We start from the raw sequence: 23,793 nt of genomic DNA, 5'->3' as shown, positions 1-23,793 counted from the left end.
CACACACACACACACACACACACGCACGCACACACTCTTGTTTTTTTTTCTCTCATAGGACAATCCATTGACATTGACTGCCATTGATTTTTATACTAAGCTAATTATATTTTCTGTCATGTAAAAACCTATACCATCACACTTTTTTTTCTTTTTCTTTTTCTCCATTTTCAGTTTTCAGGCTGTGGCTAATCTCAGTGTCTCCAAAAGAAAGAACAGAAAATGACCTGTAGCTCATTACCTCTCATTTCAATTCACGACCCATTATGGGCTATTAAATATAATGGAATGGACTGTACAGTCCCCTGGCATTACTGTAAAGGTTAGTATATTGTTGTACAGTTTTTGGTTGTTCCTACATTGGTTGAAGGTCACTCTAGTCTTATATTTAATTGCCTAAGGAGAACTGAAGCTGAGAAGGTTGTGGCATGTGACAGTAAAACTAAAAGATTCAGCTAAAAAAACACACCATGTCAATGAATTTAATTCTGTATTTATGTGTGTCAGTGATTTTCAACCAGGGAGCTGGGGCCCTCAGCAAAACTCCAAGAGGGCATCAAGATCACTTCAGGATTTAAAATAAGACAAAACAAGCATTAAACTGTTTTTGAAGAACCAGGGTTCCCACAGTCTTGGAGCAGAGGGGAGCCTAATTTTAAAAGAATGATCTAGAAAAGTCTGGTTAAGTAATAAAATCTTAAAATGTAATTCCCATTCTTTTATTTTCTTTAATATACTTATAAAAATCATGTCGAGATCCAAACTATTTTGCTGGGAAGAAATTGTAAGTAAATCCTTATCCTTACCTATTAAATCAATGTAAACTAGGCTATATAACACCAAATCAACATATCCAGATATCTTATAGACCTCCTCATTAACAAAATCTCACGAGTTTGCATCCTAAACCTCAAAGAGTTTTTAATACTACAGTATATTGCTCTCTCTCTCTTGCCATCTTTTTCTCTTGTTTTTCTGTGTTGCGTTTTGTGGGTCAGAACATGCTAAATAAGTAAGGACATAGATCACCGGTCTTCTAAGTGTTTTGTTTGGTTGTGGTGGTTTCTCTCTGTGAGTGCAAAAATCTCAGCATGCTTTTAAATTGTTACAACGCCCACCATCTCCCCCTGCTGAGACCAATCTATATCAAAACCCAAAGAAACATCCGGATGAGTCGTTCAGCATCAACACACTCTTTCCATCATAATGAGGAAATCAGTAAGTGTGTCTGAATATGACCACTGGTTAGCAGACTTGTAACAGCTACAATAAGTTTGTGAGTGTTACCAAGTAATTATTTAGATTTAAAAACAAAAATGCGGATACAAAAGACTGCTACTAAAATGTATAAATCTATACTGTATTTTCACCTGCTCCGGTCTGCTGTGGGCACAAGGGGGCGCTGTGGGGCAATTATGTAAATACAATAGAGCTGTTCAGTTTACAGTCCTAAAGTCTGGAAAAGCTTTAGCTTTTGAGTCATGGGTTCCCTTAGGATTTTCTAATGGGTTTTTAGAATACTGGTTTTCAACTGGTAGTACAAAAATGTATGCATATACTATTGACGTGTTTTCCCCATTGTGTTCTACCAAATAAAACATGCTATAGTTACACATTTTATATCAAAGTTTGCCAATTTTTTTTTATTAAAATCGATATTTAACCTCTTTAAGGTAAAATTATATCAAATATGGAAATGCAATCAAGTAGCTGTAACCCTTACCCTAACTTATAAACACAGACACAAAAATAAATAGTGACCTGTACACTACTTCTATCATTAAGATACACATGAAAATGTTACATTAAAAAAATTTTTGGCAACACTTTAGTTTTAGGGACCAATTCTCACTATTAACTAGTTGCTTATTATCATGCATATTACTAGTATATTGCCTCTTTATTAGTACTTATAAATTATCATATTCTACCTCCCTTAATCCTCCCAGTACCTAAACTTAACTACCTTATTAACTATTAATTAGTCATTAGAATTTTGAGGCAAAAGTCGTAGTTAATAGTGAGAATTGGACCTTAAAATAAAGTGTGACCAAATTTTCTTTATGTGCTCTTCATCTTTAAACATCATTTACTGTATGCACAAATTGATAAGAAATGTTCATGTTGCACATATTTATTTGTATCATCAACAAAAATGAAAATATTAACAGACGTGGTTTGGATACATTTTCTCAATAATAATTTATAAAACAAATAGTTACGGTCGATTACGACTGGCTAAAAAGTGTTATACACATACCTGTGTCCTCATTAAATCAGTATTAATGTTGCTGAAGAACTACACTGCTTGGCAGAAGAATGATTATTTGTTATCAATAAATGGTTAAGGGATCCCATTAGCTGTTCTTAAATCATTGTAAACCGCTGCTTCTTAGGGCTTACTTGCTTTTTTAGGCAATGAGCAATCATTTTAGGTCATATATAGCTTTATATTATCTTAACATTGACATTTATTCTTGTGGAAAATTTATTTTATGATGTGGAAAAAGTTTCTCTGTTTATTTGAACAAACAGAAAGACCCTTTTAACGTATAGGATAATTAGTACACAAACAGGATAAAAGAAAGAATGTTAATTGTCCTTTGACAAACTGTCATCTGTGCACAAACAGGAAATTCCCAAATGGCCATTTATTGATATGTGACAAGTGACATGTGACATGTGGCCAAGTATGGTGACCCATACTCAGAATTAGTGCTCTGCATTTACCCATCCAAAGTGCACACACACAGCAGTGAACACACACAACCGTGAACACACACCCGGAGCAGTGGGCAGCCATTTATGCTGCGGCACCCGGGGAGCTGTTGGGGGTTCGGTGCCTTGCTCAAGGGCACCTCAGTCGTGGTATTGAAGGTGGGAGAGAGCACTGTACATTCACTCCCACCCACCTACAATCCCTGCCGGTACGAGACTATATATGTAACATTTTACATATTACTTTAAACAATATTTCATGTAACAATGTAAACCGTTGAATCATAGATATGTAAATAAGCATATGTGTGTAGTAACTGGTCTACTGTCCTACTTACACAATAAAGACTTCATATACAGACAAAAATAAAGATGATAGAAAAGAAAATACGTAAATACTACACTCTAAAAAATGCTGGGTTAAATATAACCCAGCATTTTTTAGAGTGTAGGATGAAAACAGCATGCCTGATATCATCTTTATTGGGTTGCTTTGACCCAGCGGTTGGGTTCAAAACAACCCAACCGTTGGGTCAAAACAACCCAACTGCTGGTTTTGTCCCTTTTTAACCCAGCGCTGGGTTATATTTAACCCAGCATTTTTTAGAGTGTAGGATGAAAACAGCATGCCTGATCTACAACAGTCATCTAATGTTGCTTACATCACCTTACATAATTTGCTTACAAATTATTACAAGTGTATATGTCTACTGTTCAACAGTTGGCCAGGTTCAGTGATCATGGAAAGATCTGTGAGAAATGGGTTTACATCCCTTAGGTGTATCTGAGAAACTTATAACATTTTCTCCCATAAATACCTCAACCTTTCAGTCTTCCTTCATAGTGCAGCCATCATCATGTGAACACCGTCACTCGACCTCACCTGTGAGGATAACAAGATTGTTTCTAAACTTCACATCAGCCCTAATCTTGTACTATGAGGAACATTCAGTGTACCTTCAGAGTCCACTCTAACCTCCCTTTAGTTCAAAGTTGGACTCGTCTGGTCCCGAGATATAACACAATCTGGCCCTCAGTGGACCAACTCCAGCTGACTTGCAGAAAAGGGCAGTACGCCACTAACATAGTAAGCAATGCCCAAAGAAAGAAGGGAGATGACCACCAGCAGCAGCAGCACCCTCCAGAAGCCCAAGTCCTCCACAAACTCCTGCCAGGTGGAGCGAAAGCTGAACAGCACACCCTCGCTGTTCTGCAGGTTTGGATTCAGCAGTGAATGGCTCTCCATCGCACTAGGAACAAGGGTATTTTGTTGAGAAAAAAAGGTACCGAAACGTGTCAAATAACTAAAACATGTAAATATGTGCAATTCTAACCTCTCGCTCTCAGCCATCTGCATGGCTTCAAGTTTGGAGTGGGTTCCTCTGTTGAAGCCCTTGACCTCTTGCTCTTCAAGCCCTTCCAGTAACCGAATGGCATCTTTATTGACCCCTCTCCTCTTAGCCAGCATGAAACGTGTCAAATAACTAAAACATGTAAATATGTGCAATTCTAACCTCTCGCTCTCAGCCATCTGCATGGCTTCAAGTTTGGAGTGGGTTCCTCTGTTAAAGCCCTTGACCTCTTGCTCTTCAAGCCCTTCCAGTAACCGAATGGCATCTTTATTGACCCCTCTCCTCTTAGCCAGCACCAGCGGTGTCGAGCCATTGTGGTTACTGTTCAAATGTCAGAGAACAATCGAGAAATGTACATAGAGTCAGATAATGATCATAATGACATCATTACAGCTACAGTAAAATAATCACTACTGCTACAGTAAAATCATAAATTAAAGGTGCCATAGAATGCATTGATACAATATTTTAAATTGTTCTCTGATATCTACATAAAAGGTATGTGGCTTAGGTAAGGGCAAAAAAATCTCCAGAAACGGTTTTACATGTCCATTTACAACCCTAGGATTTGTCCCTAGAATGAAATGGTCTGTTTTTACCTTATTTGGAAGGGTCATGAATAATAATGTTGAGCTCTGCTCTGATTGGCTTTTTCACAGTGCGGCTCATTTCAGTAGCTCACACAGCAGGAAGGAAACACAGGCAAAATATATATTTCAAAACTGTCTCTCGCAGTTATATCGTTGGGTAATACTGTATATAAAATGCGGGCATCAGGGAGCCGCTATTAATATGCGGGGCATTGAAACTGCTTTCGAATGCACGATCGCTTTTTACTTTCACTTTTTATTTCTATTTTATGAAAGTGGTGGCTAACGTTGGTGGAAACCAAGGAAACGTTAACATTTTAATAAATATACATTTCGATTTAAAATAACAATAATAATAATGATAATAATAATAATAGTCAGGGTAAAAGGTTCTAAAATAATTATTCAAATCACTTTATTTATCAAAATAAACATAATATGGCACAAACTAAATTGATTACTAAAGCTAAAGTGACTTTGAATAAGTATTTTATGCAAAACATGTTGTGCTGAATTTATTCCTATAGCTAAAATATTTGTATCAATACTTTTTATGATTTTCCTCCTGTAAATGTGTTGCTCCATCAATGTAAAAAAAAAAAAAATTTCTGCAATCACACACTATGGGAGTACTAAAAAGCACAAGTGTGCCACAGTATTAGCGATGCTGTACATTACATAAGCATTAGTCACTTACAACAAACATCTAATTTTCCAAATAAATATATTGGCTTATCTCACCAAATATCAATCTTGAGACCATTGGACACCAGGAACTGAATCGTGTCCACATGTCCACACAGGTGCAGTGCAGTGTTGCCCTGATAGTCAGTGGCCAGCAGATCTGCGCCGAACTTGTGCAGGAAGCGGCAGATGTCCACATTACCTCGTGCCGCTGCCAGATGCAGACCCGTGCGGCCCCTGTGGTCACGAATGTTGGGGTCACAGCCAGCCTCCAGCAGACGTCTAGCAAAACTCAAGTCCCCATCGATACAAGCCTGCAGTAACGGTACACTGGTCTGCAACGAGTCATTGATGAAGACATATGACATGTCAGAGTCGGTCTCCGAAAATTCCAGCGTAACTGAAAAACACAATAATAGACTGAATCTCATGAAGCCTGGTCATATTTCACCCCACGATAAAAACAAAAACAAAAAAAGAAGATGAGGTCTGCTTTTAGAACCATTGAGACTCATTTCTCAATCACATTTTCAAAACTGTTCACACAACAGCAGTCTAATGAGTCTATGTTGGATAAACTGTGGATCATTTAGCATTGCTTTGACACAAAATGCATTCAGTGACTACTTCTGTCAAATTACATTAATTCTTCTCTCACTCAGACACAACCACCACTAAAACTCTAAAACTGTTAAACTTAGTATCAAAACTACATAATACAACACTGAATAAGACAACAATCACTATTGGCCGATAATCACATTGGGATGATTGATCGGCGGTCTCTAAAAGGCGATCTCGCGGTCCGTCAGTGCGTTCCAGTAGCGGTGCGTCTGCAGCAGAGCAGAGATCGTTCCCGCACCGAGTCTATGTTTGCTAGAGGTCGACCGATAGTGGATTTTACCAATACCGATAGCTAGGTTGGACCACACTGGAAAAAAAAAATATGCAAGTCACACACTGGACAAAAGTGCAGCGATGTGTTCTCGGAGAAGTCACACACCAGACACTTTCAATTCAAGCAGCGGTTTAAAACAGTTTATTTAATCACCAAACGGACATAAGTTTGCTTCAAGAATGAACAATGTGGCATAAATTAGTTTGAAGTTCGGTGTTTAAAAAAAACAGAGCAAAGGGAAAGAGAAAGTGCGATCTGTATTACAGCTCTCTATATGAAGCATAAAGACTGTATTAGAGCCACAGAAAGAGCACAATACATAATTTATAGCCTAGGGTGAAGTCATTACGTACATTAACAATGATTTGGGACAAATATAATGTAATTTAATGGAAAACTATGTGAATGGCACTCTGTTCCGCGGCAGAATTTTCTGTTGGCTGCATTTAAATGCACGTTTGAAGTTTCCTGCTCTGTGCAGCGCGCAATGTCACGTGTCAAAACAAACAACACGTGCTGTTAGTGATTTCTGCCTCTAGAGGCCGCTCTCGTACTGCATAATGGCAGCGGACCCTTCTCAGCCACTCCAGCAACGGACGCAAAAACTATCTGCATTGATTTTTGCCGATAACCGATAGTTCCGCCAATCAACTATCGGTGCCGATTAATTGGTCGACCTCTAATGTTTGCTGCGCTGCAAGCACTGAATTAAAGTAACAGCTCATTGTTTGCAGTAATATGAACATGGATTGACACGAAAATGTAGTAATTACACCATAAATGCATATTATGTGACTGTGTTTCACAGTCAACACATATGGCTTGTTGGCTAGGTTTAAAGGGAAAGAGCTTTTAGATAAAGAAAGCAATAACAGATGGCACTCGTGGAGGTAGGAAAACAAAGTTCTTTATGAACCGCAAGATTGCTTGTAATAAAGATTTCAATGCAAAAGGAAAGGCAGTAGAGCTGACTATTTCTGTCAATGGTAAGTTTGTGATAACGTAAGAAAAGTAGTTTAAATGTTTTGCCAATTGCTTGAGCAACTTAATATATAAATCTAGAAGTAAATGCAAAAGTAAAAAGCATTGAATAATGTGTTTCTTATATTTATTGTGTTTAAACATGTCTGTGAAAGATTGTATTATACTGTACTGTGTAAAAAAAGAATTGCAATGTTGAAAAAGCATTTTCAGTGACAATGTTTGGATTTGAAATCAAAATAATGGATAAATGTTGTGTTTGTGGTAAACAGCCACGGATCAGTAGCGGACTCCTGTGTGAAAGCTGCTTCTCCTCTCACAAGAGTCACCTAAGAGGGGAATTCCCCCCATTTTCAAACATGTATTCAGGCCCTGAATAAATGAATTTGGGATCGGTATCGGTATCGGTGATCGTATCGGCAGATACTGCTTTCTCTGATCGGCCTCAAAAACCCTGATCGGAGCACCCCTATAAAATATAATTGATTACTTTTAGATTATGAGGTGAAATATGACCGAATCCTAAATGATGAGGAAAACAATGGTACTAAGACCAGCTGGTCATACTTGAATAAGTCTTAATGGATTATATTCCTCAGCAATCATGCAACATAAAGCTAGAACTGCTGAAACACTGTTTATCAAAGCACCTGCCCTGCACCCTTCACCTGATCATGATCTGCAGTGCTGGAGCAGCAGGAGGACTCTGCATTAGCCAGCACACTGCTAGATGATGCTGACTAATGTAAAACCAGCCATCTACGACAAATAACAATCACCTCTGTGGAGTTCATTCTTCTAAATTCAAAACAGAGACGAATCTGCTGCTAGTAAAAACCAGCTCCGGTATGTATGTCAACTGTGATATAACGTTAAACGTTTGTAAACATGTCATTACTGTAAACAGCTGTACAATACTCTATTCACTGCATGTTTATATGCGTGGATAAGACCACTAACATCTGAAATCCAGACTCAGCAATAAGACATAATATATTGCACTGTTATGGGTTTATGTTTACCTGTTTTGTGCAGCAGTATCACAGGAGAAATATCTTGAGCTTCTTCAAGTCCCGTTGCTTACGTCTGTGTCTGTGTTGTTTGCGAGTTACTACAGCTGCAGTGGTGACTGTGCGTTTGAGCGCGTACAGCGCCCCCTACTGCTGTGGGGCGCTGCTGCCTAAAATCTAGTGAAGGGTACGTACGGTGGCCGAGAAGTGCAAAGCAGATCACAATTCTGAAAACAAAATAACAAATTACAAACGCAAATGCAAGTCTAAAAAACAAAATAACAATTCAGAAAGCACAACAACAATTCAGAAAACCTTATAACAAGTCAGAAAACACAACGACAAATCAGACAAACCGGAAAAGGTAGGTATAGTTTGAGACAGCGCCATTGGTTTGTTGGAAACAGTGTTGTAAATACAACTTGACCACTGATTTCTAGTCGTGTCCTCTTTTGGAAGACCAAACAAAGTAGTTTCGCTTTCACAACGAAACAGCGTCACACACGCAAGTTGATGTATTTCCTCAGCGACCAGCACGGATCAGCTCTAGGCATGACGAAGCGGATATCGTTCTCTTTTGGAAGGCCAAACAAAGTAGCTTCGCTTTCACAACGAAACAGCGTCACACACGGCGGCCGGCAGATTCGACGAAGGAGCGTCCGGCGGGCTTGCGGCAACCACATGTGACGACCCCGGGCTGGACTCCGCTTCGTCCACTGTGAAAGCCGGTCCGGTGAGCCACAGCGCGAAGTTGATGTATTTCCTCAGCGACCAGCATGGATCAGCTCCAGGCATGACGAAGCGGATATCGTCCTCTTTTGGAAGACCAAACAAAATAGTCTTCCCACATCGTGACGTAGATATGTGGGGGCGTGTTAGAACGAGCCGTTTTAGGTAGGTGTGGCTGACTCTTAACTTTTATAAAGAATATCTCTTTGGATTTGAGACTTTAGTCTTTGCAACTTTACAGATCTTCTTTTTGCACCAAGAGCTTGTAACACTCCAAAGAGAAAGGAACATTTGAAATCGCACCATATGACCCCTTTAAATAAACTTACAGACTGAATTACAAAAAACTGCACAGGTTTGAACATCTGTTGCTTTCCTGTCAAAAAAGCACAACCAGACAAAACACTCCTTGCCTGTGTTTGTCAGGTTTTCAGGAAGAGTGGACCCAAAAGCAGCTGAATGCTTAACTCCAAGTAAGAGAGACAAAGGGAGAGTCAGGCCAACAAGAGGGTCATACCAGGAAGTAAACAACGTAGACGCGACAGATCAGGAACAAGGTCAAGCAGTGATCAGAACCAGAATGGCTGTCTAAAAGCAAATGCCATAAGATAATCTGAGGGCCAGAACCCAAAGATAATAGCAAGAGTCAACACCAGAGTGGGCAGCTGCAGTCCATTGACCAGTGTGCTCTGGTGCGACAGGGAACTACAGCACTAACTAGGTGCCTAGGCGGAAGAGAGGAGCATAAGTAAAATAATAACTAGACTGACAGACAAGATTTAAAATTAGACAAGATTGCGGAATTAGTTCAGGTTGTCAACTTTTTAGTAGTATGACCCCAAAAATTATGAACAAATGAAGAGATGGCAATTTATTTTTTAAGGTCTAAAGAGAAATATATTATTTATTAAAAAAAAAAAACTAAATGAACATAATCCAAGAAATATTTTTTTAATTTAGATTTTAAAAATACCCCCTTGGATATCTATATTTATAATTATTCCCTTATAAATGAATAAATGTTAAATCACTAGACACATCTGAACCAAAAGCATATGAATTTTCATATAGTAATGTAAAAATGGGCTAAAGGCATAACTTATTTTCGAAGTACTGCCTAAGCATACAGTAGCTCTTCAGCTGTAGGACTGTCCTAGTGCCGATTAGTTTGGCAATCTTTGTCCACCTGAGGCTAAACTGCGCCTAGAAAACATAAAAAACAAAATACAATTTAATTTATTTTATGAGTGAGAGAGCACTGTTTCCTTTGTGTTCAGAAATCATACCAGTTCTTTCTCAAAGAGATTCTTCTCCTCTTCAACCCAATGAGTTTGTGCTCCAGAACTCTTCACCAATGTCCTACAAAGACACTCTGAATGAATTACTGTAATAATACACAAACACACTACCATTCAAAAGTTTGGGGTCGGTAAGATTTTTTATGTTTTTTTTCTCTCTTATTTTCACCAAGGCTACTTGATCAAAAATACAGCTAAACAGACATACTGTGAAATATTATTAGAACTTAAAATGTAAAAAAACAGTTATATATATTAAAATAATTTATTCCTGTGATAGCAAAGCTGAATTTTCAGCATTTACTTCAAAAACAAAACATCTGTAACAATGTAAAAAAGTCTTTACTATCATTTTTGATAAATTTTGTGTGTTCTTGCTGGATTATTAGTGTTAGAAAAATCTAACATACACCAAACGTTTGAATGGTTGTATAGGTGTTTACATATTCACGAACATAAATGATAAAAGAAGGGAGTTCACTTTTTGACTTTAGTCTTCTCATTGATCCATGCTTTTTTACTGGCAAAATAATACCTTTTCTTTTAAGAAAAACAACCACATGCTTTTGATGAATTATCACATCCATTTATCATTATGGGACGTGAAACCAAACATGAACAAAATGAGAATTAATCAGTGTGACGTGTAAAGAGTGAAGGATACTGTTCCTCCAGCAGCATGCTCTCAATGGCCTGTTCTCATCGCTGATGGAGCTGTCCAGTGTCCACAGCTGAACACACACAATAACAACACAACATATCCATTTTCAGAGTGTTATTACATATAGTGTTATGTATATAAACAGTTATCATTTTAGGGTGCGACAACCCTTAAAATCTATGTTACTTTACCAGTATACTGCTGTTTGTCTTCCAAGCAGACTGTAAGTTGATCCTGGAGAATCTCAGCACTGCTCAGGTCCCTGTTAAGACAGCAGACAAATAATAAAGACGTTAATCCTATAAGAATGTGTTTACAGAAATTAATTTACAAAAGACATCTACGGAGTACATGATTACAGAAGATTTAAAAGCGCATATTTTTGTTAAAACTATTTTATTGGTTTTTCTATACAAAAATGTGTTAAGTTGTCCTTTATGTAAGGGACTGCTCTTCTAGGATGAACTTCTGATAATGTAACGTGTATCTATTATTGTAATTACTGTAGTGGATTTTTTGGTCACACTTTATTTTACAGTGTCCTTGTTACAAGTGTAACTGTACATTTAAGTACTGAGTAATATTAATTAACAACATGTACTTACTATAGGATTAGGGCTTTTTAGAGTTAGTTGCAAGCAGTTATGCATTATTTACTGGTATTATACTATAGTAAGTGCACGTAACATGTAAAAAGGATAGTCTTCTCTTTGTAAACAAACAGTTCATTTCTAGTATCCACACGTGTCATGCGATAATTACCAGATTTACATCATCATCACAGCAGTTAAAAATTAATATAACGTTGCTCATACACAGTTAGTAACCATTTTATCAAAAAGTTTTATGTTAACACATATAATGTATATGTTTTATGGTTATACTTTTGAAACGGTGTGAATTTTAAAGTTTTTTCCAACGCAACACAGGCTTCCATTGTAAATTAGACTGCCTACTAAGGATGCTTGACATTGACATCCTTTGATGGAGCTTGAAGATGTGGCTGCTTAGATATGCAGCCTTATAAGGAAGTGTCCTTCCATTTGAGAAGCAGCCATTTTCTGGTCACCCTTATGGACTCTCAGACCGCTCCGTGTCTGTAAAGGATCCTCAAGTGATCCTTACCTGTTCCATTGCAAGTCTCCAGTGATCTCCTACACTCACGTTTAAATCTCCAGTGATCTCTAATACTATCTTTCAGATCTCCAGCGATCTCCTATACTCATTTCTGGGTCTCCAGCGATCTTCTATATTCACCTTCAAGTCTCTAGCAATCTCCTGTACTCACCTGTGAGTCTCCAGCAATCTCCTATACTCTCCTTCTAGTCTCCAGCGATCTCCAATACTCACCACAAGTCTCCAGCGATCTCCTATACTCACCGCTTAGTCTCCAGCGATCTCCAACACTCACCACAAGTCTCCAGCGATCTCCTATACTCACTGCTTAGTCTCCAACGATCTCCTATACTCACCGCTAAGTCTCCAGCAATCTCCAATACTCACCACAAGTCTCCAGCGATCTCCTATACTCACCGCTTAGTCTCCAGCGATCTCCTATACTCACTGCTTAGTCTCCAGCGATCTCCAACACTCACCACAAGTCTCCAGCGATCTCCTATACTCACTGCTTAGTCTCCAGCGATCTCCTATACTCACCGCTAAGTTTCCAGCGATCTCCAATACTCACCTCAAATCTCCAGCGATCTCCTATACTTACCGCTTAGTCTTCAGCGATCTCCTATACTCACCGCTAAGTTTCCAGTAATCTCCTATACTCACCGCTAAGTCTCCAGTAATCTCCTATACTCACCGCTAAATCTCCAGCAATCTCCAGTACTCACCTCAAGTCTCCAGCAATCTCCAATACTCACCTCAAGTCTGCAGCAATCTCCTATACTCTCCTTCTAGTCTCCAGCGATCTCCAATACTCACCACAAGTCTCCAGCAATCTCCTATACTCACCGTTAAGTCTCCAGCTATCTCCAATACTCACCTCAAGTCTCCAGCGATCTCCAATACTCACCTCAAGTCTCCAGCGATCTCCTATACTCACCTTCAAGTCTCCAGTAATCTCCTATACTCACCGCTGAGTCTCTAGCGATCTCCTACACTCACCTCTGAGTCTCCAGCGATCTCCTACACTCACCTCTGAGTCTCCAGCGATCTCCTACACTCACCTCTGAGTCTCCAGCGATCTCCTACACTCACCTCTGAGTCTCCAGCGATCTCCTACACTCACCTCTGAGTCTCCAGCGATCTCCTACACTCACCTCTGAGTCTCCAGCGATCTCCTACACTCACCTCTGAGTCTCCAGCGATCTCCTACACTCACCTGTGAGTCTCCAGCGATCTCCTACACTCATCTGTGAGTCTCCAGCGATCTTCTATGCTCACCTTCAAGTCTCCAGTAATCTCCTATACTCACCGCTGAGTCTCTAGCGATCTCCTACACTCACCTCTGAGTCTCCAGCGATCTCCTACACTCACCTGTGAGTCTCCAGCGATCTCCTACACTCATCTGTGAGTCTCCAGCGATCTTCTATGCTCACCTTCAAGTCTCCAGTAATCTCCTATACTCACCGCTGAGTCTCTAGCGATCTCCTACACTCACCTCTGAGTCTCCAGCGATCTCCTACACTCACCTGTGAGTCTCCAGTGATCTCCTACACTCACCGCTGAGTCTCTAGCAATCTCATACACTCACCTGTGAGTCTCCAGCGATCTCCTACACTCATCTGTGAGTCTCCAGCGATCTTCTATGCTCACCTTCAAGTCTCCAGTAATCTCCTATCCTCACCGCTGAGTCTCTAGCGATCTCCTACACTCACCTGTGAGTCTCCAGTGATCTCCTACACTCACCGCTGAGTCTCTAGCAATCTCATACACTCACCTGTGAGTCTCCAGCGATCTCCTACACTCACCTCTTGAGTCTCCAGTGATCTCCTACAACTCACCTACTGCACTGGACTGTTTATTGGAGCACTTCACGCTCAATGTTTTTGGTTTACCTGCCTCAGTTTATCAGCTTAATTACTTCCCTGTTCATCCCACCATCTTCCACACCTGCTGTATTGTGTTTTCTTATCTGATTTATTCACCTGCTGTGCCTTCCATTGTACCATTTCTGATATCTGCATATATCCAGCTGTCAATAAATATACTTTGGGCTCAACTAAACCTTCTTGTTGCAATGCTTTTAGCAAAAGAGGTTGTTATCGCTGGTGAAAATTTTGTATATGAGAGGCTAAACAGCCACACACTCAATATAAAAGTTTGAGCTTATTAATATTAATTATTTTTAATTATTAATCAGTTTTATATTTTGAAAAACTCAATTATTTTTTATTTTATGTATTATACATAATAATTATACAACTTATTATTATACAATTTATAATTATTTATGTGTATTATCTAGTACTATTACTATAAAATTATTCATTATTATTGAATTTTTCTTCTGTTATTCTTTTTCTTCATTAGTTCTTATTATTTGTCTTCTTCCATATCCAGCTGTATTAGGTAGCAGACCACTTTCTTTTCTCCCATTGGTAGTCGCTGCATCACAGCTTATTTGCAGATTTAGCTATTGTATTATTATTGTTGTTATTATTTATCATGCACCACAGCACAGGAGGTGTTGGCCTCCTTCTAGCTCCACCAAGTTCAGCACAACACCTCCCAAACATGTGTAAGCCTCCCACGAGAAGTTGAATTGGACCCCAACTGTCACCCACCGAGCGAAGCTTCGCTATTGATCTTCACTGTCAGTGAGAGATATAAAGCAGGGATTCGCTATGGTAAGAGTGACTCAGCTGAGCAAGGGTGAGTGAGAGCGTCACACCTCCTGACGCCATGATTTGTTCCCATAGATAGGTGTGGAGGGACACCACTCAACATCACCATCCAAGACAGCAATCCCGCGGGAAACTGAACACAGAAGCCCATCCGTCACCCACTGAGGTGCTTCATCAAGCTCAAGCAACCAATTCTCTGAGATGTTGGCTTCTGATAGGACGTCCTGCTTTTGTATTATTATACATCTTATTATTAATAAGTCACTGAAGACTATCGAGTTTGGAGTATCTTTACTAGCTCTGTCAATCGTTTACATTTTTTTATCTAATTACACAGTGTGGCAAGTAATTAATCTAATTAATCGCATATTAAACGCACATTAAATTTGGCTGAGAAATTACCCATAAAAGATCATTTAAAGCCATTATTTTTAGGTAATATTTTAATAGGTAATATTTGTGTTGGCAAACTGAGCAAAATAGACAATATTGTGTTGAAAATATAACACAATATTAACTTCTTATTTACTTTGCTGTATGAAATCACTCGTGAAATAACTTTTGCACTTGTGCTATTGGGGACAAAAACAGCACTTGTGTGATATTGCTCATCACATAATATAAAAATGAGACAAAAATTTTTTTTGGCATAATATCTTTCATTTTGGGGGCACATAACTGCATTTATGTAGGATTGTCGCAATAATCAATATATCGACTTGTCGCGTAATATACTGTATGTACATGACCTCAATAATTTTTGGTGACGCAATATATCGCCCATTATATTTACTTAAAAATTAATGTCACCATGTTCTGTACATTCCACTTGCGCCTGTGTCTTTTGCAGCTTCTCGTACACAATGTAGTCATGAGGTGCTAGTTCAAATTAAAAAAATGCTTCTACAAACAAAGTTTCATCTGCAGATATGGCCTTGTTTAGGGATCTGTGCCTTTGTGCATACGGACATCTGACTGCTAAGTAGTGATTGTGTTTCTCAGCAAAAGTGTGCACCCTTCATTTACAGAGAAAAGAAGGTCAGGGAAAAATCTGTAGATGGAAAAATCTTCATACAAGTTCTTTGTGCATTTTTCTTTTTCTACTTGTCACTTTGCACTTTTTGTTAGAAAATGTTTATTCACTATTTATTCAGGTTTTTTAAGGTTTCTAATATTTTGATACTTAATTTCATTGATCTAAATATTCTTACAAATTAAAAGCTTGTTGTCATTTGGAAGTGTGCAGGCCATCTTGCATTATTATGCTGTTACATTATGATTATATATTCAGTGGCATAAAATGGTCTTTAAATTGACAATAATATCGCTTATCGCAATTATCTCTGGGGCAATATATCACACAACAAAAAGTTGTTATGGTGACAGCAGGCCTACATTTATGGACAACACAAAGTTGTCCTGCATCACATTTGTCAACAGTCAACTTTATGAAATAGGCCTATAAGATGATACAGGTCTAGTACAGGTCTAATTATTAACTAATTAATTAAATTAACTTTGTTAGAGTTCTTGCTGTGATGTATGTCATAGAGAGGATTTAGAACGCGTCAAAAGCTTCTCATTTAATATTCGAAAATGATCTGCCTCTCTCTCGCGATGTTGACTGGTTGATGAGAGAAGCGCATCTTTTAAACTGTCATGACACAGATTTTTTTTAATAACTTACATTCCTTGAGGTGCACTTTGAAAACAAACCCTCAGGGGTGGCTCCAGTAAAAGGCCACTGTTATGATCTGTCTAATGTCATTTGATAGGAAAAAGTTTCATCACATATAAATGAAAATATGAGCTCTATAGATCAGTTGTACCAATGCCCCAATTTAAGTGTTTAAAAAAAATTATCCATACAAAATCGTCATTTACAGACAAATCATCATTAAATTTTTTGCTCAAGGTTTGCTGCAGTTGCTGTCAGATTCAATAAAGTTGGTTGCTTCATCTTTCAACGAATTTGTGTGAACTGTCCATTACACTGTACCTCATTTACAAAACAATATTCACTTTCTTTTCTCCCATTGGTAGTCGCTGCATCACAGCTTATTTGCAGATTTAGCTATTGTATTATTATTGTTGTTATTATTTATCATGCACCACAGCACAGGAGGTGTTGGCCTCCTTCTAGCTCCACCAAGTTCAGCACAACACCTCCCAAACATGTGTAAGCCTCCCACGAGAAGTTGAATTGGACCCCAACTGTCACCCACCGAGCGAAGCTTCACTATTGATCTTCACTGTCAGTGAGAGATATAAAGCAGGGATTCGCTATGGTAAGAGTGACTCAGCTGAGCAAGGGTGAGTGAGAGCGTCACACCTCCTGACGCCATGATTTGTTCCCATAGATAGGTGTGGAGGGACACCACTCAACATCACCATCCAAGACAGCAATCCCGCGGGAAACTGAACACAGAAGCCCATCCGTCACCCACTGAGGTGCTTCATCAAGCTCAAGCAACCAATTCTCTGAGATGTTGGCTTCTGATAGGACGTCCTGCTTTTGTATTATTATACATCTTATTATTAATAAGTCACTGAAGACTATCGAGTTTGGAGTATCTTTACTAGCTCTGTCAATCGTTTACATTTTTTTATCTAATTACACAGTGTGGCAAGTAATTAATCTAATTAATCGCATATTAAACGCACATTAAATTTGGCTGAGAAATTACCCATAAAAGATCATTTAAAGCCATTATTTTTAGGTAATATTTTAATAGGTAATATTTGTGTTGGCAAACTGAGCAAAATAGACAATATTGTGTTGAAAATATAACACAATATTAACTTCTTATTTACTTTGCTGTATGAAATCACTCGTGAAATAACTTTTGCACTTGTGCTATTGGGGACAAAAACAGCACTTGTGTGATATTGCTCATCACATAATATAAAAATGAGACAAAAATTTTTTTTGGCATAATATCTTTCATTTTGGGGGCACATAACTGCATTTATGTAGGATTGTCGCAATAATCAATATATCGACTTGTCGCGTAATATACTGTATGTACATGACCTCAATAATTTTTGGTGACGCAATATATCGCCCATTATATTTACTTAAAAATTAATGTCACCATGTTCTGTACATTCCACTTGCGCCTGTGTCTTTTGCAGCTTCTCGTACACAATGTAGTCATGAGGTGCTAGTTCAAATTAAAAAAATGCTTCTACAAACAAAGTTTCATCTGCAGATATGGCCTTGTTTAGGGATCTGTGCCTTTGTGCATACGGACATCTGACTGCTAAGTAGTGATTGTGTTTCTCAGCAAAAGTGTGCGCCCTTCATTTACAGAGAAAAGAAGGTCAGGGAAAAATCTGTAGATGGAAAAATCTTCATACAAGTTCTTTGTGCATTTTTCTTTTTCTACTTGTCACTTTGCACTTTTTGTTAGAAAATGTTTATTCACTATTTATTCAGGTTTTTTAAGGTTTCTAATATTTTGATACTTAATTTCATTGATCTAAATATTCTTACAAATTAAAAGCTTGTTGTCATTTGGAAGTGTGCAGGCCATCTTGCATTATTATGCTGTTACATTATGATTATATATTCAGTGGCATAAAATGGTCTTTAAATTGACAATAATATCGCTTATCGCAATTATCTCTGGGGCAATATATCACACAACAAAAAGTTGTTATGGTGACAGCAGGCCTACATTTATGGACAACACAAAGTTGTCCTGCATCACATTTGTCAACAGTCAACTTTATGAAATAGGCCTATAAGATGATACAGGTCTAGTACAGGTCTAATTATTAACTAATTAATTAAATTAACTTTGTTAGAGTTCTTGCTGTGATGTATGTCATAGAGAGGATTTAGAACGCGTCAAAAGCTTCTCATTTAATATTCGAAAATGATCTGCCTCTCTCTCGCGATGTTGACTGGTTGATGAGAGAAGCGCATCTTTTAAACTGTCATGACACAGATTTTTTTTAATAACTTACATTCCTTGAGGTGCACTTTGAAAACAAACCCTCAGGGGTGGCTCCAGTAAAAGGCCACTGTTATGATCTGTCTAATGTCATTTGATAGGAAAAAGTTTCATCACATATAAATGAAAATATGAGCTCTATAGATCAGTTGTACCAATGCCCCAATTTAAGTGTTTAAAAAAAATTATCCATACAAAATCGTCATTTACAGACAAATCATCATTAAATTTTTTGCTCAAGGTTTGCTGCAGTTGCTGTCAGATTCAATAAAGTTGGTTGCTTCATCTTTCAACGAATTTGTGTGAACTGTCCATTACACTGTACCTCATTTACAAAACAATATTCAGTCAAATGCCCCGAACAGTCATACGACGCGAACCTGAACTGCCTAGGCAATTAAAAATAAACCATCCATTCCTTCACGATACTGAATCCTTCAGAAGACTACATACAAATGTACTAGTAGAAAGCTTAAATCGACTAAACACAGGTGGGAGTGGCCTATGGTGTGACAATGTGATAAAATTATTGGTTGATGCCATATCCAAATAAGGTCAGGTTAGTTTTATAAGTTTCAGATAAGATGCTAGTTAATTAATTGGCCTATTTACCAAACCCTGGGTGACATGACACCCATGGGGCCGTTCTTCGTACGTCACTAACTCAGTTAGTTGGATTTGATTGTTGACGATTTGGCATGATCTTGGATCATTTGGTTCTTCGAAGCTCAACCTGTAGTTGCTGTCATAGCAACAGGTCCATAAGCTTAAACCTGCTCGGAGCAGGCTTATTTCATGTAAACAGGCTTAGATTGCATCTTTTTAAGCAGAATTGATACTTAAAATCTGTCCGCTACCACCTCTACTTTATTACAAGAGTACGCTATTAATCCAGGGACAATAATTTAAAATAATAATCATTTAAAAATTAATTTAAAAATAATATAATAATGTTGTGTAGTCTTTAATACTATAGACACACCCAATTTTACTCATTGAAAGTTTTATTGGACATAAAATGATTACTTCATAATTGTATTCGAGTCTTACACACATGCTATACAGATAATGTAGAGTCGTGCATTAATTTGAGTGGTGACAGCTATTATGGGAGTGACTTGATGGAGCACAGGAGATGCAGATAACATGATCTTGACCCTTAAGAAACTTTAATTAATGCTGTCACGTAACATCTGTTCAAATATAAAATTAAATGAATTGCTAATTACTACATTGACATAAAAATGGAAAGCCTGTACAAATATTAGAAATCGTGAATATAAATAACTGGGAATCATGTAAAAAACTCTTACAGGGATGAGAAATATTTTCCCTAACATCCCTTCTCTCACACATCTACCCACAGCACATATACACACCATAGTAATATTTCACAAGCCGGTTAATGTGATGCGTATATGACCACCCTGTGTGACAATTACATATGATTATGGTGATCCACTCACATGAACATCTAGTGTGTGTGTGTGTGTGCGTGTGTTTTTTTAAGGTTACAGTTAGTGTGGCATGAACATCACAATTATTTTGGCATGGCATCAGGGGAACTAGGAGAGCAGGATTTGAGCAGGCAAGAACTTTAAAAATAATATAATAATGTTGTGTAGTCTTTAATACTATAGACACACCCAATTTTACTCATTGAAAGTTTTATTGGACATAAAATGATTACTTCATAATTGTATTCGAGTCTTACACACATGCTATACAGATAATGTAGAGTCGTGCATTAATTTGAGTGGTGACAGCTATTATGGGAGTGACTTGATGGAGCACAGGAGATGCAGATAACATGATCTTGACCCTTAAGAAACTTTAATTAATGCTGTCACGTAACATCTGTTCAAATATAAAATTAAATGAATTGCTAATTACTACATTGACATAAAAATGGAAAGCCTGTACAAATATTAGAAATCGTGAATATAAATAACTGGGAATCATGTAAAAAACTCTTACAGGGATGAGAAATATTTTCCCTAACATCCCTTCTCTCACACATCTACCCACAGCACATATACACACCATAGTAATATTTCACAAGCCGGTTAATGTGATGCGTATATGACCACCCTGTGTGACAATTACATATGATTATGGTGATCCACTCACATGAACATCTAGTGTGTGTGTGTGTGTGCGTGTGTTTTTTTAAGGTTACAGTTAGTGTGGCATGAACATCACAATTATTTTGGCATGGCATCAGGGGAACTAGGAGAGCAGGATTTGAGCAGGCAAGAACCTGTGTGCACTGCTGTCTCTCTCTCTCCAGGCAGATTTAGAAGTTACAAGCAATATCAGACAGTGGAAGTCACAGGTCAGATGTGTGAGAGATACGCTGTCATTTCTCTGTTTACTTGCTCTTGACAGCTGTCTCACTGGTAGAATTTGACCACGCAGTCGAAGAACAGATCCCCAAGCTCCTGGCCCTCTATCTCCCCCCTAAGCATGGTCTTGATCTCCTCAAGACAGGTATCTCATAGTCTGCGGTAGAGAGACTCCAGCTACTGACATACACATAAACACACAGGGTTGTTAAAGGAATACTGCAGATTCAGCATAAGTTAAGCTCAGTGAGAGCAGTTGTGGCATAATGTTTACAAATTACAAAAATAATTTCCAGTTGTTTAAGCAAAGATATAGCCAGGCACTTACAATGGAAGTGAATACGGTCAATCCATTTTTGTTAAAATACAACACAAGACACAAGACGTAATCAATATGCATGTTAACATGTGCGAAAAATCTCTTATTATAAACCAGTTTGTTCCAGTCCTCACTTCTGATTGGTCATCAGCTGTGTTTTATTCACGATAAAGCACAGCTATGACCACTTAACCCAATATACCACAGAAATCAAGTGTAGAGCAGAAACCGCTGAAAGATAATGAGCGGTATTGTTGATCATGATGCGCAAGCGAAAGAATGAAAACAAAAGCACAGTACCTCCTGATTTGCATGCTCGTGTTGGCCGTTGGTCTGTGGATGGAATCCCGAAGACAGACTGATAGAGCTCTAATCTGCCAATAGATTCTCTAATCTGAATTACATTGTTGCCACTGGATGGAGACAGACCAGAGAAATTATTTCCGTTTCTGTTGAGAGTACGCAGTGTGCAACTTGGCAGCCGCTTCTCTTCGCCTTTGCTTTCTCTTGTCTGTTTTTGTCATGAAATCACTGGTATTGTCTATAGTTTGTCTCGGGTTTGGCTAACGTGGTGCTACACGGCCACACTTCACGGCGCTTCACGAGCCCTCGGCCCAGATCTAACTCTGTGGGTTAATGCTGGGCACTGCCGTTGAGTGGTTTTCCACCTTCTCGCCATGCTGTGCCCTGTGTACCACTGTCTGGGTTGGCTAACGTGGGCCAGTGTTGTGTGTCCTGTGTATCGTTGTGATGAGGTATTTTTCTCAAATAAATCTTGTTTGGCCGTGAGACTGATGGCCTCTTGTGTTTTTTTGCTATCCATGCTGTTTTCCATTCAAATTAAGTTTTGACCTGTTTTTCCTGGCTGGATCCCGCCACATATGGACTGTGTAAAACTATTGGAATTGCTCATCGGCCCCGCTATATACATCGATCACCAAAACAACTCCTGAACATTAACTGTTCTTCGCCTGCTTCTATCCCCTATATCTGGTCTCATAGATTAAGCACATGGAAGTCGTCCTCTACGTATATACATCGCAGAGTTTGTTTATCGTCGCTAAGGCCACTAGAAAAGACCAGAGATGACTCTGTGCTTAACAAGAATGTGCAGCGATGTGGTAATTTTGCCCTACTCAACACTCGGTCTTTAACAGGGAAAGGAACGTTTCTTCGAGACTTCATCTCTGACTATAACTGTGATATGCTGATGCTCACAGAAACCTGGCAAGCATCTAATGACTTAATCTGCTTTCTCCTCCTGGTTTCAGTACTCTGACTAAGCCCCGAATTGGAGGCAGGGGTGGGGGCCTGGCGGTGGTCTATCGTCAGAGTCTTCATATTGAGCTGTCTCCTTTCCATGAGGTGACATCATTTGAATATTTTGCATTTAAAATCACTAGTCACTCTACAATGCTCATAATACTGGTGTATCGTCCTCCTAAAACAAACATGCAATTTCTGTCAGACTTGTGTGAATTGTTGACAATTGATTCTGCCCAATCTACAGCTATGCTATTGCTAGGGGATTTCAATATTGTTGACAATGTTGATACTGATACTGTTCATGCTCTTGAGTTCATGTCTGTCCCTGATTGTTTTAATCTGCAGCAACATATACATTTTCCAACTCATGTACATGGCCATACACTGGATTTGGTTTTCTCTACTGGTATCGACATTACTGCCTTAAAAGGCTCTGACATAGGTATCTCTGATCATAAACTGATTGAATTTTCTTGTAATTTTTACATTCCAAACACTGTTGTTCTGGGGTCCCCATGCCGTCCGACTGATCGGACGAGGCAGAGATGAACATTGTGTCATCCCCCTCCTCCTGGCCAAAGGACACAAACTGCGATGTTGGAAGGAGGGCGGAAGCAGTCCTTGGGGAAGGGGGCTGGGGAACGGGGTGACCGTTGTGGTTGGCGGAGCGGCAAGACGACGCTCCCGTCACCGGGGGGGCCCACCAGCGGCACGCTGGCAGCAGTGGGCCTCACCCCTAATAGGCCGCGAGCCACATCGTGACGGGTCCAGAGCAATGCCTGCAGTCGGACTCATCCAGCGCCGCCATGGCGTGGGCCAAGCCCAGGCAGGCGATGCAGTGGTCGTATTGATCCGACGGCTCGATTGGTCCCGTGCAGATCTTGCAGATTGTTGCCATAGTGAATTCAGCAGGTGAAGTAGAAGATTCTGACGTAATTGTCGCGTGCACCGCATTTTATACTACCTCTCGAGCTCGACAGTATTTGCATGCAATTTGCATACATCGCGACAATTGGCCAGTCATTTGGACTGGCGTTAGCCATTAGGACTTCAAGAAAGGTTGGAAGGGAAGGAGTTCTCGTAACGGAGAAATGTCTCGAGTGTGACACCATTGCAAGATGGCAAGGTGAACTGGCCAAGGAAATAAAGCAAGCCCACCAGGTGCCCCCCAGGCACCTCAACTCCT

The 23,793-nt window shown here is 39.0% G+C and overlaps 1 protein-coding gene across 2 annotated transcripts; it reads right to left on the bottom strand.

Moving 5' to 3' along the window:
* Window positions 1-3,314: 3,314 nt before the first annotated feature.
* Window positions 3,315-8,320, bottom strand: LOC107596514 (ankyrin repeat domain-containing protein 46-like). Of its 2 annotated transcripts, XR_001610377.1 has the most exons (5): window positions 8,246-8,320; window positions 5,402-5,744; window positions 4,233-4,391; window positions 3,676-3,968; window positions 3,315-3,601 (listed from the first exon to the last, which is right to left on the bottom strand). XR_001610377.1 is itself a non-coding variant. In XM_016287256.1 (4 exons), the coding sequence occupies exons 2-4, from the start codon at window positions 5,710-5,712 to the stop codon at window positions 3,752-3,754; spliced, it is 687 nt and encodes a 228-aa protein (XP_016142742.1). In that variant the 5' UTR covers window positions 5,713-5,744; window positions 8,246-8,320; the 3' UTR covers window positions 3,315-3,751. The 2 variants fall into 2 exon arrangements, 1 of the variants encoding a protein (XP_016142742.1); XM_016287256.1 differs by having other exon boundaries at window positions 3,315-3,968.
* Window positions 8,321-23,793: the final 15,473 nt, after the last annotated feature.

Source organism: Sinocyclocheilus grahami, unplaced genomic scaffold (genome assembly GCF_001515645.1).
Source record: "Sinocyclocheilus grahami isolate Dianchi unplaced genomic scaffold, SAMN03320097.WGS_v1.1 scaffold219.1, whole genome shotgun sequence".
Lineage (NCBI taxonomy): Eukaryota > Metazoa > Chordata > Actinopteri > Cypriniformes > Cyprinidae > Sinocyclocheilus > Sinocyclocheilus grahami.
This window is presented reverse-complemented; position numbering and strand designations above follow the sequence as displayed.